This window comes from Lacerta agilis, chromosome 8 (assembly GCF_009819535.1).
Source record: "Lacerta agilis isolate rLacAgi1 chromosome 8, rLacAgi1.pri, whole genome shotgun sequence".
In the NCBI taxonomy this organism is placed as follows: domain Eukaryota; kingdom Metazoa; phylum Chordata; class Lepidosauria; order Squamata; family Lacertidae; genus Lacerta; species Lacerta agilis.
The window spans coordinates 33,303,048-33,318,423 of record NC_046319.1 but is presented as its reverse complement, the minus strand read 5'-3'; the positions used below and the strand labels follow the sequence as shown (position 1 = coordinate 33,318,423).

General features: G+C 43.6%; 1 protein-coding gene across 1 annotated transcript in view; it reads left to right on the top strand.

Moving 5' to 3' along the window:
- The first annotated feature begins 8,378 nt into the window (after positions 1 to 8,378).
- CDH13 (cadherin 13) overlaps positions 8,379 to 15,376 on the top strand; it is a 587,120-nt gene continuing 580,122 nt past the window's right edge. The window contains 1 exon segment of the mRNA XM_033156828.1: positions 8,379 to 8,560. Within this exon segment, the coding sequence (XP_033012719.1) occupies positions 8,516 to 8,560 (45 nt within the window). The 5' untranslated portion in view covers positions 8,379 to 8,515.

Below are 15,376 nucleotides of genomic sequence, written 5' to 3'. Positions count from 1 at the left end.
ATCTTGTTATCCAAAATGTCTTCAGGTGGACCTGCTCATAAATATGTTCCCCCCTTTTATGTCCCTGGACCACATTTTTTCCCCTTTTTTCCCCCTGGACCACATTTGATGCCTGATTAAGTCACCTTATGCAATGTGTCTGTAAGATAGCTGATCAACTCCTGAGTCCTCTGAGTCTCTTGTAGGCCAGCAGGCGACATGACCACATCATACACAAAATCATGATGAAGATAGCAAAGAAAGAAGCACTTATGTTTCAAGCTAGTCACAGAGCCAAGAATTTAGGAATGTCCTTCAAAAACAAAAACCATAAAGAGCAAAACTCAAATGTTCAATGAAGTTTTCTTTCCCCATGAATAATCAGTGGTGGAAGGGCAAACACCAACAGATGATCTGATAGTTCTCTGCTTCCCAAATCTTAGCATATCTTGACGTTGGTGAAAAGGATGGAGCTGACCCAGGAGTTTAGGTGACGTTGTCTAGCGTCCATCCATTCCTGAAGGATTATTTTAATGGCTAAGGTTAATGGTGTTTCTAATAGGTTTTATCCACAAATAAATGCTTGCCTTGGTGAAATCTGCATACTTGGCTGATTTGAAATTATTAATGGCATGCCTTAGACTAGCTACTCAGGGAGAAATGTCAATAACGTGCTCTCAAAATAACTGAAGTGAGGGGTTTCACAGTGGGGTTTTTGACTTGGACACTTGCTTCTGACACATAACCACTTATTGATCTGAACAGGGCCAGTTTTGATGTGCATGGTTGTTTTTAATTTCCTTTTTTTTGCTAATTCAAACAAGAATAATGAAATAAATAAAAATACTTCTCTGTCTGTGTGGGTCTGCAAACTCAGCCTCTTATAAACCCAAAAACAAAATGAGATCATTTGTTGGGCCAGCTTAGAAAAGGAATATGCAATCTTAAAAGTTCCATATAATGTTGGCTGCTTCTGCTTCTAATAATGATAATTGTAATAATATTTTCTTGAAGGGGAATGGGTAAATCTCTGTTTCTGATTGATCTATGCCAATTTCACACATCTTGCCTGCAATTCCATTTTATTTATTTATTTTTGCATCTTTTGCCTTAAAAAAACAACACTTCTCAAAATACAAAGTATGCACTTTATTATTTAGTAGTAGGCTATAATGCATATTTCAAATGAGCACATTCTCTCAAAATACTTATTTTTAAAGTGTGTTTTGATGCCTTTAGACTGCCAGACTGCCTTGGAACATTCAAAGTAATCAGATGTATGGAGAATAGCTAAGTTCCAATCTGAACAGAAGACAGAAGCAGGCGCTGAAATGTGTGTTTCAATTTCTGTTTTCTTCCCTGACAAAGAGGCTTCCATTCCCTTTCAGGCCCAGTGGAAGCTGTTCCTTTGGGGCACATGTGGCCCTGACTGCCCCATCAATCCCAGTATGACCTCAGCCAGCTTCCACCTACCTGCCTTCTTACTTGCAACTAGTCCAGGGCATGGAACTATCAGTCAGCTTCCTCCTTCTCCTCAGTCTCAGTGTTGCCTTGGGTTGCCATATGTCTGGGATTTCCCGGACATATCTAGTTTTGAGGTGCCAGCACCCCTTCTGGGCATTTTTTTTTTTGCATTTTGGATTAAATGTCCAGGTTTGGGGGTTATCTTATTTTTGTGGGGGGGGGCATGGGCATGGTCAGATGGCGCAGAACAGGAAGCAGGCATCAGGTGGCCTGGAGCAGCCTGTTGGGGGTCTTGCTAGGCCTGGTGTTGTTCCTGGCTGACACCAGGCCTTGCGTTCCCTTCCTGGGGGATGCAATAGGCCCTGCTCCAGTCATGGCAGTTGTCTGGCCTTGGTGACGTTCCTGGGGCCACTCAGCCTCCCATCATGAGCAGGAGGTTGAAAACAGCAAAGGGAAGAGAGGGGAGAGGAGAAGGGGGGAGCAGGTGGGCGAGGAATGAGTTAGCAGTAGGAAGGGGGGCAAGCAAGGGAGATGCAGAATGGTGTGGGGGTGTGTGTGTGTGTATCCCGAAGGTGGTGGTGTCTGTGTTTTTGATCCCTGGAATATGACAACCCTAGTGTTGCCCTTGTAGAACTCAGCAGCAAGGAGGGGGTGGGAACAAAACTAGAATTAGTTTGGTGTTTGACTTCTCCCACAGGAGGCAGTGATGGCTACCAACTTAAATGGCTTTTTAAAAAGATTAGAAAACTTTGTGGAGGACAAGGCTACCAGTGGCTGCTAGCCACAATGGCTATGTTCTGCCTCCACTGTCAGCAGAATCATGCCTCTAAATACCAGCTGCTGGGAATCACAGAAGGGCAGAATGCTACTGAGCTCAACTTCTGCTTGCTGGTTTCTCACAGGCTTGATCAGCCACTGTCAGAACAGAATGCTGGACTAGATGTGCCATTGGCATGATTTGTCTGCCTCATCTAATGAACTTACCAAAATTCTCTTTCGTTTCCCTGAAAATATCTTGGAAGTTTCCTCCAAGCAATAGCATCTGATCTCATGGTAACCAACTTCTGCAACAATGTATACACACACACACACACACACACACACACTGTTGCAGAAGTTGGTGTACCATGAAGTTGGTGTACCATATATCCTTCCAGTAGCACCTTAGAGACCAACTAAGTTTGTTATTGCTATGAGCTTTGGTGTGCATGCACGCTTCTACCAAATAGTAAAATGTTGCCATTTTACTTTTGATTGAAATAATTCAGTCATCTCATTGGCACACAGAAGGTCCCAGGTTCATTCATTGATGTCTCCAGGTAGGTTTGGGAATCAGTGTTAGTAACTGAGATATGAAAGCTAGGAGCTAAATGGCACCTTAAACCTATGTTGTGGGTGCAACAATGGAATGTCAAGGCACACATTTTTATAACAAGAATACAAAGCTGAAAATGAATAAACTGCAGCTAAAATATTATGTTCATTTTTCACATGGCCTAGTCCTTCCCCTGCCTACCCCCCTAATATACTTAAGAGGGTCTCTTCTCCAGTCTTCAGAGAGTAGCTGGAGATGGGGAGGCAGAAAAAGGTCCTCCTTTCCTTCCACTCTGCAGTTTTACTCTGAAATTTTAGGTGCAGTATTGCACCCAAAGCTCAGAAACTGCTCGTGCTAATGAAATTCCCTGTCGCAAAATGCACCTAGAACAATGGGAGTTTCAAACACTGTTGGGAATGTTCCATGTCTGAAATCCTGTAGAGCCTTTGCTGGTAAATATAGACAGTACTGAGCTAGATGGAAACTATTCAATATAAGTTTGCCTCCTATTTCCCCTTTTCTGGATTTTCCACCTGGGCACAGTTTCCAGAAGAAAAAGAAGAAGAAGAAGAAGAAGAGTTTGGATTTGATATCCCGCTTTTCACTACCCGAAGGAGTCTCAAAGCAGCTAATATTCTCCTTCCCCTTCCTCCCCCACAACAAACACTCTGTGAGCTGCATGTGGAGGAGCGGAGACACGAACCCCGTTCCCCAGATTACGAGTCTACCACTCTTAACCACTACACCACACTTTGATTTGCCTCAAAGTGTAACTTGAGGCAATTGGCAGTGATTGCAATCCTAAACATGTTCTTGGTGGCATGTCTAATAAGTCCTTTATGAGGAAAAAACAATCTTTTTGGTAACCATTTTCTCTTTCAAAGTTTATTATTTCCCCTGATATTATGCCTATTAATTTCCCAAACTCCTTACAGTCATGAAAATTGGCTATGGCAACTCTTCTCTTTCTCTTTTGATGTATATTTTTTATGAAATTGTTTTCCCCCCTGTTAAAGTCCCCAGGAATTTTATGGAATTAGAAAACCCTGAAATGAGAGGCAAATTACTTAATTTGCTCCACACGTAAGTCATAATTTCTAGGTATTTGGGAAATCTGATTGCTGTGGAAAGCATAATTAATCAGAAGAGCCTCTGAGGATAAAGTGTTGTGTCATTAAATTAAGTTTCCTTGAGGTATCCTGCCCTATGAGTGACATGTGGAAGCAATTTCCAGTCCCTGGAAAGGGTCAGTAGAATCAGCCTCTGGCATCTCCTTAGTGAAGACTTCGTTTATCATCAACAGCTTTGAAGTAACAGATATACTGCTGAAGGCCAAGATCAGATAGCTCAAGAAACCATTGGACTCCATTTCTGAATGTTGTTGGGTCTGCTTGCATAGCCTAATGTTCTATCTGATTTCATCCCAAAGCCTTATAATGCAGCAAAATGGAATTGAAGTTGCAATGAAGCTGACAACATTGTGCATGCCTTTGTTGATATTGTTATAGGCCACCCCAATCTCCATAGCCATGCTGAGATTCCAGGGGTTACCCAGGATTTGTGTTTCCTATGGAATGAGGCAAATGGAGTCTGTGGTATCTTTCTGATATATGGTTTATTTACACTTATATACAACCTGAGCCTCCTGTGGAAGGGTTCAAAGCATGACACTCAAAATGGGTTCTGTCTCTTTCCTGGCTGCAACATTGGATCCAAAACTGGAGGCAGCCCCCATGGTGCTCTTATCCCCACTTTCTCCAGCTTGCAAACTGCTTGTAAAACACAACTGTTTTTCCAAAGGCCAGCTAGAGAGGCCTGGAGGGTGACATTTGTCACCTGACCTGAGGTTCCCCACTCCTGACAAGTAGCATTGTGGCAAATTCAGAAGATCAGGCTCCCTTCATGGTAACCACAGCAGCGGCCCCTCACAGTAATGCCATGCTAACAATACACAACCTTCTAAGGTTATACAACAATATTACAATTATAAAATAATATTTATTATTAGGGATGCATCACTATGATCACTGCAGATCTCCACGTGTTGCCTTTCAGCTAAATCGATATTCTGTGCATGTACATCGGCAAATGATTTGGAGTACTCCAGTATCATATTTCAGAATGACTTAAAGTTGTGTTTTTCCTCGGATTTCCATTGCACTTAATAGAACTTGCGCTCCATTCTCTTGAAACTGAAGCATACTGAACTGCTTTCAGTGTTCCTAAATGGTTAGCTTTGGAGCATTGAGGAGAACCCATCAGTTTTCTTCCTGAGCGCCTTCTCCAGAGTGACCCCCAGGAACTAATCCTCTGTGGCTCCTTTCTCTCAGAGTGTATTCAAATTGTTTGTATTATGTGGAATTATTTTTTATAGTGTTTTTACTCTGAAACCACTTCAATATTATTTTATGGGAAGTAATTCGCAAATGGGAGCAAATAATAAACACCACTGAATTATCAATTGCAGTTACACTGACTGGACATTCCTGAAGACCAGACGCTTGCAGCTATTCTGGTTTTGCACATCAGCTGCTCCTGCAAACTACACCCGTGTACACCTCTGCCTCTTCTGTTAATAAAATGGTTGTGTTTATGATGCCCATGACAGAGTGTGGGCCCATATATTAAAAGGAAAGGGTTCTGAGATGTGCTGCACCTGTCAGAGTCAGGCTGTGGGCAGCTGTTGACTGGAAATGGTGAGATCACAACCAGAGAACAAAGGAAAGCTTGTCTGGAATGGGAAACCTTTATAGCTCTTCCTGGTGAAGAGAGCCAGTTGCCAGCTTGGTGGGTGGAGACACCCCAGGACATAGAAATGCTTAGCTTATTGACTCTGCATTTTGTGTGCTCATCGCACTCCCACACAGGGCAGCTGTGGGTTCTTGGCTCCTGCACTGGAAGCTCCTGAGAGCATATTGTATAGGAGGGATGAGGGAGTCCACATCTGAGGGCAGAGTATGGCGCTTTGGGCCTCTCTGTGTGTCCATCAGCACCCTCACCAGCCCTTACTATCCCTGCTTTGTGCTTTGCCTGCCTGGAAAGTGTCCTTGAACTCTGACCATGCCTCATCCTTCCCATGTTGGAGAGAAGTGTGTGTAGAAACAGGCTTAGTGTAAAAAAAGAAGAAGTTTACATTCATTGTTTCACTCACTTTTGTCTCTGGCCCCGCCTACCATTGGCACATGGCTCCCTGATAGGCTGCCCGGATGAGAATGCTGCACTCTGGCTGAAAAGGGTTGCTTGCTCCTAGTGTTGAGAGATGTACCTTATAGTTTCACCCAACTACTCCAAGGCAGCTCATGGGGCTTTTCATAGCAGGCGCTCCCAGTGGTTTTGGCAGGAAAGCTACAAAATATTTGATGGCCTATCATCTGATTGGAAGGGCATACATTTATTGCTGGAGCTTGCCCGCCTGTAGTTATGACACAGCCAATATGTGGTTGGTGCAATGTAGTGGCAGAGGCAGTGATCCTGAGCATGCTTACAAGGGAGCAAGTCAACATGCACACTCTGGGACTTGCTTCTGAGTAAAAATGCCTCAGGGTTGCAGTGTATATGATTCGAAAACTCCTGACTAAGGGGGGGGGGAGAAATTGGATTTGGCTGGATTTTAATGAGAAAGTACCTAATTCAGCTGATTTTAAACTAAAGCCCAACTATCCTTCAAAATTTGCACTTCTCTGACTTCTATAATGCAGTTTTCGAGGCAAAAGCAATGAATGCAAAAATGCAAACAGGGGGAAAGTGCGTATAAAAATGCATAATCTGTGAAAAGAACATACAAAAGTGCATTGTATTAGGGGAAATTGATTGCAGAAATGTGTATATTCAAATAAATTCACAATAAAATGCTAACAAACTTTCATGATACTGTAAAAAAAATGCTGCAGAAATGTGAAAAATTAAATTTAAATTTAAGATAGCAAAAATGAGAAACTGAAATCCACCCCATGTCCCAACTAAAGCAGCAGTCCTAACCCTGCCTACCTGCAATTAAGCCCCATTGCATTAATTAAATACAACATACTTCGAAGTAAACTTGGTTATGATTGTGGTATGAAATAGCATATTGGATGGGCTGGGCAGATCAGAGGAAAGGGTTGAACCTCTCCCACTGTCATGGCCACAATTCAATGGGTGGGTGGGTGGCTTTGTGAAAATAAATTTAAAACTTTTACAAGAATGCTTGAATTGTGGATCATCAATGCCTTGTCAATACTGCTTCCACTCTAGGGTGGGAGCAAATTGCTGTACCCCCAATCACCCAAAAAGAGCCAAGTTCATTTAGCCCTTGGGAGGAGCCAGGGGTGGTCATTGTTGGGTTCAGACCAATGCCCAGCCAAGATGGATCAATTTATCAGTCAGTTCCTCCTCAAACTCCCCCTCCTCTTCTTTATGGCATCCTCCCTTCCTCCCTTTTAGAGTGTGAGCTGTGCTAGTTTTGGGGGGAGCCCCTAATTGACTCAGGATAAATGGACTGCAAGAAAATCAAACCTATCCATTCTTGAGGAAATCAGCCCTGAGTGCTCACTGGAAGGACAGATCCTGAAGCTGAGGCTCCAATACTTTGGCCTGATTCAGTTGATTGGTTCAGTCTAGTTATTTGTTTATGTTTATCCTCCTTATTCCCGTTGTTGTATTTCAATAAATTTAACCTTCCCCAATTTTTAAATTGAGTCTTGAGTCTTCTTAAATGTGTGATGGCAACTCCCTCCTCATTAGTGGGCATGTTGGATAGTTGACATTTTTTTCCCTGCCTCATCCCTGCCCTGCAATATGGTGGTGAGAGGAGCCTACCTCTCAGGCTTGTTGTTAGCATGGTGCAGAGTGAAGTGAGCACTGCATTGTGCAACGTTTAAACACTGCATGTGGTTTTTTTTTTCCTGCAAGGAAAAAAGTTTCTGCTTTGGAAGGACATGGACTTTTGCGAACTTTACCCCTGGGTGACTGCTCAGTGAGTTTGAAAGCCAAAGCCCCACTGTAACCTGAGCAGTTAATAAAATCTATTGCCCCATGATGGATTTTTTCGTCAAGTAGAATTGATCTGTCCTCCTTGTGATTTGCGAGATGGAGGGGGAAACAGCAAATGCAATCAGGATTTCTGGTGCCCCTGAAAGAGCACTGTTCTGCCAGTCTTTTTAAAGCCCTGGAGTAACTGAAGGCTGTGGTGGTCATTCTTTTGATTTATTGAAAATAAAACACCCTTGATTAACATTTTAATAAAGACGGTCTTTCTTTTGGCATGCAGGGTCTGAGGAGCTATTCTCCCCTACCGTGCAAATCTATTCCTTCTCCGGCGAGGGGAAGAATTACCCCTTTCCAGAAATCCATAAAAGAAGAAGTGATTTCTTAAGCTGTTACTTGTACACACCGAAGTGAGAGCTTTCTTGGGGTGCGCTCTCTCTCTCTCTCTCTCTCTCTCTCTCTCTCTCTCTCTCTCTCTCTCTCTCTGTGTGTGTGTCAGTGTGTTTGCTTGCGAGGGTTGCGCTCCCGATATGTGTTATGCAAAAATGAGGATGATTTGTGAAGAAATCATCCTTGTAAAGCTATTGGTTCTGGTCATCAGCCTTTATCCAATGCTTTGGTGATGCTGCTGCTGATCTATTTGGGAAGTTGGCTGGCTCTCAAGGCAGTCTCTCTCTCTCTCTCTCTCTCTCTCCCTCTCTCTCTCCTCAAAGGCTGTTCCACAGTGAAAATATGCTCAGTGCAGTTGAGTGCATGAATGAAAAAGCCTCCAGTATCTTCTAGGCTAGCAAAATGCACCACAAGGCTCAACTTACCTTGGCTTTCCTCCTGTCCCAGGTAAGGAATTTGATGCTTTGATCTGGTCCTAGGGGTTATGTGTTTGTGTGTATCTATCTGTGTTTCTTTCGGGGGGGGGGGAATGTTTTGCATTTGGCTATCTGGAAGTGTCTTGATTTCTCAACGATCGCATGCCGACTTGAAAAAACACATAGACACGCACGATGAAGTGTGGATGTGAGAAGCAATTCTCCGATGTGAAAAATGCCTCTGTGTGCTTTCCAGTGACAGGAAATTAGCGACATAATACGTGTGTGTGCATGCAAATTGTATTTCCTTCACATGAAAGAGAGTACGGATTGCTGGTTCCGTGGTGCCAGCAACAAGATATTCTATCACCTTCAATGCTTCAACTTTGATTTTTTTTTTTTTTTTTTGCTTCCCCTTCCTATGGCTTCTGCCAGGATCATTATATTCCTTACCCCCCACACCCGTTGAAAAGAAAAGAAGAAGGGGGGGGAAAAACATGATTAAGATTTTTTTTTTAATAAAAATGTGGAAGAATAAGGGCTTTCCCTTACCTCTCCTTCTCTTCCCTGCCGCTTTGGTGAATTTGTAAAATCGAGTATTAATGAGCAGCTCGACAGCCTTACCAACCTCCCTCTTCTCAACTGTAACAGATCCCACCCCCGGCCACCCCCCTTGCAGAAAGGCAGCAAAAAAAAAAAAAAAAAAAAGCACACAGACACCCAGCCTTTAAAAAGCCAAGAGGCTGTGGAGCCCTGCTGTTGCTGTCAGTCAACAGCCGAGGAACTAGCTGCTCTCCAACTTCTGCACTCCTCCCCTGCCTTCCTCTCTGTGAATATGATACGGATTTCATTTTGGGAAGCAGCGTGTGATGTTTAAGGCTCCTTTGTTGTCATTTGGTGTGATGCTCCTCCGTCCCCTTGTTCACCCCCCTCTCCTCTCGCTTGTCTTAGGGAAGCTTAATCTCTCGTTCAGCTACAAGTCTGTGTCTCTTGGATCCCTGGGATGGTACTCCATGGTGATAAAAGTTAATTCCCTATTGGCTTGGAGACTTGACTCGTTTCTGTTTTTAACCCTTGAGGGTGCACGGGAGACCAGTGCCTCGGGCGAGAGCAACTTAACGTGCACTACGTCTTCCAAATGAGAGGGAGGGCTGTAGCTCGCTGGTGGAGCATCTACTCTGCGGGCAGAAGGTCCCAGCTCCAATCCTCAATGGTCTTGAACCTCCAGATGGGACTGGGACGGACTCCTGCCTGGAACCCTGGGGAGCTGCTTCCAGCCAGTGTAGAAAATGCTGGGCTATGATTTGACGTTGTAAGGCAACTTCTTAAGTTCCTAAAACATCATAAATCTGGCTGCCTTCTACTAGGTCACAGTGTTTGTCTGTCCAGGCCGCTGCTGTCTGCTCTGACTGGCAGCAGCTCTCCAGGGTCTCAGGAAGAGGTCAGTCTTAGCAACTGCTACCTGGCCATTTTAGCTGGAGTTGCCAGGGATGGGATTTAGGACCTTTTGCATGCAGAACATGTTCTCCAGCACTAAGCTATATGGCCCCTCAGCACTTTGACAGCCCTCTCTATTTATGGCATATAAGTTGCAACTATTTCTCTCTTCTCTTACTGCAATTTTTTTCTATTGCACCTGGAAAAAATGGGACCTCCATGTGTATTTTAGAGACAAAACTGTGAAGATACTAGTAGAGTACAGAAACAAGTAATAAGTCACAGTTTCCCTCTGTTCCGGAAGGCAACCGCAGCAGGGAAGTGTCACATGCGTGCCCATAACTTAGAGCGGAGGCACTACAAATAGGTGTCATTGGGCTTGGCGATTGCCTGGGTAGTGATTTAAGGACAAGACCTGCCATTTATTGAGTTAACTCATTCTTTGAAAGTTTTCTAGCATGTAGCAAGCTGGGATCTTGGCCAATGCTGCAGTAACTCCCACTACCAGTAGCTCCACCAAAAATGTTAGCTTTACTACAGAGTCCCCATGTTGTGTGAATCTTGCTCCTAGTTGTGTACACTGGTGTTAGGGCAGCAAGAGTTATAGCTCTTGTTTCCTAATACAGCTTGATTAAGGCTGCAGTATCATACGCTGGATGGCTTAGAGATCTTCAGTGTCAAGTGAGAATCAACTGTGGTTGGCCATGTGAAAGCCATGGAGAGGAAGTTCACTAACTTAAATGTATTGAAGTGGTCTTGAAGCAGCCAAATCTAGGGAGCTGTGGCGTGGGGGTAATTTACATGGCAACTGGATGTGCCGAGGTCATTTGAAATATGTGCAAGTGCTGTGTGGAAGAGGGGGAACTGTGTGCAAGTAATAAAAATGGATGGGACAGGATGTGAAGAGAAAACCAAAACAACTGGTCAGTGGTTTAACTGGTTGCAACTAGCAAACATATACATACACTTTGGAGTGTGAGGGGGTTGTGGTATTTGTGATGTTGCTACTGGTGGCAAAAGAAGGTGTCAGATGTGCCTTTCCCCCAGTGTGTGACTTGGCTTACTTGCTTGAGTTATCTGCTTTGCAGTCCTCTTGCGCGATGCACCTTGCTGTCTCTCCTGCCCTTTGTTTGTAGCAGCACACTATGATTTGGAAGATTTTCCCTTTAAGGTTTCTGTAGTTGGGCACACAAAGATAGACTTCCTGGGGTCAAGGAGAAAGAAAAGGTGAAATATAAAATGAGAAGAGGAAGGAGGCAGGTGGAGAAAAGGAAAAGAGGAAAGGCTGGTAGAAAAGAGGATGATGAGTTAAATGTTGTGACTCGTGTGTGTGTGTGTGTGTGTATATATATATATATATATATATATATATATATATATATATTCCAAAACCAGCTCCTCTGTCAAGCTATTCAGATGCCCTTGGACAAATGACTATGTCTCAGCTTAGCAGACTTTACAGGGATGTTGTGAGTTGCAAATGCAAGCCTGAGCTCTTTAGAAGAAGGGCATTCAAGACATACCTGTACATGTGCAGCACTGCTTATTTTTTGGGGGGGGGGGGGGGCGACAACAACCCTGCAGGAGCTGACCTGTTTCCAGTCACATGCTGGTCTGTTCAAATGTTAGTTTTCTGCTCTAACAAGTCCTCTTTTATCAGCATGGCCGGAACGTGTGAAAGTCTGTCTCCTCCTCCTTCTCACCTGTATTTCATGACTCATACAAAAGATGGCCCACATTTTGTCATGTCTAAAATGCCCTTTGTTGTGAGATCAGATGGTATCAGTTGATAGGGCCTGTCCTCAGAAGCTGCTTCAGTGCCAGAACTCAGTGTCATAACACACGGAGCAAAGCAAATGAAGAAAAGATTAACTCTGGGTATGCACAAAGTGCTCCACCCTGGTGACAGAGTTGAAATGGAGAGGAGCAAGGTTTGCAAACTGGAACAGGTGATTTCACTCTTCTTCTTCTCTGATTGAAATACCACACTTTTGTGGTGGAAATATTGGGAGAAAGTGGCATTGATGAGAAGCCTTGCGACAGCTGGTGAGATGATGAGGAAAAGGCTGCTGTTAAAGGGGCTACTCAGATGGATTGCCTGACTTGGATAGCTTCTGTGCAGCAGCAGAACTAAATGGTACAAAATGGGAGAAGTTACCTGCATGCAGCCATCTGGCAAGGCTCGTAAGGCGCAGTGATATTTTTCTCTTCCTCAGCAGCAGCTACAACTCATTATTCCTTGATATCCGGCAAGTGGAAATGGGCAACATTGATCTTGATCAACTGATTTATAAGCGATGCAAATCTGTTGCTGTAATGCCTTCCAGGGAAGAGTATAATTCAGGTTTGAGTTAATGATCTAAGTTTGGGTCACGGTGATTAGGGAGAGAAAGTACCTTCTGAGCAGTGTGTTGTAGGCCCATCAACAATCTAAACATGCATAAATTACTCAATAGGTGCAAATGATTTATTTATTTATTTTTAGGGGGGGGGGCAAAGATCATGCACTCACAACAGAACTTTGTGAGACAATCCTCTGCTGTTCTGGGGGACAATTGAGACTCAGATGTGTTCAAGAGTCTTCTTACATATCATAGTAATAATAGCAGACTGGGTGTGTGGAACTGAGCTGTAATTCCCCTTTCTGTGCTTTTGGAATAGTGTCAGGAGCAGGGAGTTATGACCATATCTGGAATGTGTGTACATCTTTCCAGAAGGAAGATGCAGAATTCCTCCTACATACATTTCCACTGATGCATGGAAAGAAAAAGTGCATCTTGGTTCCCACAAGTTGGCCATAGTACATCAACATAAGACCAGATCATCACTGGCGGGAACCTAACACATGTAAGTTTCTAAAATGGGAATAGGGTGTGGAACTCCAGCCCCCATCAGTCTTGGCCAGCGTTGACACATTGTGAGGGATGATGGAGTTGTAACCTAGCAACATCTGGAAGGACATGGGTTCTCCACTCCTGCCCTAAAGCAATTTCCCTATGTTACATAAATGGGCCCATAGCTGTGCCTTGGGCCTCTTATAACTAAGAGTGGTGTGTGGGTGTGTGGGAGTTAAGCACTCCATTAAGCTCATATGTCCCATTGGTATATACTATGGATTGCACACCCTAGTAGGGGTCCTGTCTTTCTCGTGCACAGAGGAGGCCTATCAACTGCAGGCAGCGTCCTGTGCATGCTGGGGCCACTCTAGTCTCTTCTGTGACTTCATGAAACATGAAAAATGGTGTGGTTTTGATACACATAGAGCCTGTACATCTTTCTGCAGTGTGATCAGCGTACAGAAATTCCTGCCATCTTCCCAGTACCAATGGAACAGAGAAGTGTCACAATGGAGAGCATTCAAAAGCCAATATCAAGTGGTAGGCTAGATGGCTATGGCTGGCCACTTCTCTATTTATAGAAACAGACAGATCAGTCTAATTCATTTTCACATACCTTTAACACTAAATTGACTGTGCCCCATTTTCTGTGAATTCTTTTAAACTGCTGAAACATTCACATTTAAAATACACGTGTTTGTAAGCACTTTCTTTGCAATACATTTTGTCCCTGAAATATACTACTACTTTTTTTGCACCCAAACCACATTGCACATAACTGGAAGTGCATGTGTGCAATTGTATTGATACTTACATTCTGCTCTGCATAGAACTTTGTGAAGTCTGGGATCTGTGCATTTGTTTTAGAATTTGAGACCAAATGAACTTTGGGCTTATCCACCCTTACCTTTGCACCGCTCTTTCCAGGCATGGTCTGCACTTTAAAGAGTTGTGCCTTACCACACACACACCCTTTTTTATTTTCACCAGAGCTTTCTCCATGAAAATGCAATCTTTAAAGCTCAATCAGAGAAAATGGCAATCCACTGAGAACTTGATGTTTGCTGTGGTGAAATGCTAAGGAGCAGGTTTTGCATGGCAAAATCATCATCATCATCATCCCACTTGGACACGGAGCTTTTAAGCATGGAGCTGTGCCTGGGAAAAGTGGAATGAAAGATCCTACATGCATCTCTGCTGGTTTCTAAAAGGAGGGAGAAAGGTTTACAGATTGTCGAGGCTGTCTAGAATTGACACTGGAAGGGGGTGTCCAGGTCCTGTTCATTATAGAAGTTCACTTTATGATTAATCTAGCCATTGGCTTCATGCTTTATAGCATTTTTTTTTTCACATGATGAAGTTGGGCCATGGGGTGCTCATTTGCTAAGATGGGCTAGAAATAAAGGGCATAATTGTTTAGCTAATGTGTGCCTTATGGAGGACTATGGGAATCCAGCACTCAAATGGAAACAATAACTTGAGCTGTAATTGCAAACAGAAGAGTCTCATAAGCATGATCTACTCAGAAAGCTTATTTTTTAAATACATAGTGAATTATAGAAAATACAGAAACCACCAACTTTTTCTTATTTCTCCAGAAGAGGGCTCCCTGCACAGCATGAAAACCAGTGATAAGATTCAAAGGGAAGGATGGGTCACAGCTGTAAAAGAGGGAAAGGGGGGGAATCACATTCTATACAGAAGTAGTGTCAAAATAACTTTAAGGATTGAACTCTGAGTTTCTCACTCAACTTGATCTCTTGTTCATACTGATCTAGTGCAGTACTTGATCATTAATTGTTTTCAATGAGATGGGTTTTCCTGTGGTGGGGTGGAAATGAATTATTGATACAGAAATGTCCTTTAATTTAGTCCCCCCCCCCCAAGGAATGGAAACAAGAACCTTGGCAAATGACCCTTCTGACTATGGACTCTGTACGTAGTTGTGGCTTTACATTTCCGATGTGAAAGCAAAAAATTAACATTGTCCTTTGCTATTGTGGAGAAGTGTATTGAACAAGCAGGTTTGAAATGCCATTGCTGGATCTGGAAGAAAGAAAAGTCAGATGGGCGCACAAGATGATACACTGTTAAGTCAGTTGTGCATAGGACATCCTGTTATCATACATACTGTGTGGAAAGCACCAGGCTTTCATATACTGTTTTACAACACATCTCATGATTCTGACCATCCTGTGACTATGATGGACGTCTTCCCCTGCAAACTGCAAACACAGCTAAATACATATGCACACACATGGAGTGATGCAGAGCTGCCACAGTTCCCTCTAGGTGAATCCTATGATGTGCTAATACTTATGGAAAGGGAATTGGGATAGGTTCCTTGGTATTTCTTCCTGCCCAAAAGGAACCAATGGCCAGCCTGGGTGGGCAGAGGGAGGCTAGACCTGGAAGCAGAGGTTCCGAGCTGCACCCAACATTTGGGGGGGGGGGCAGGTGCTGTTGCATTTGTGTGATGTCACACATGCAATGTGCAATGCATGTGACACTCACCCCACCTGCCCAGGCCTTCATTTGCCTCCACCGCTGCAAGACTGACGCTGCCTCCTTCC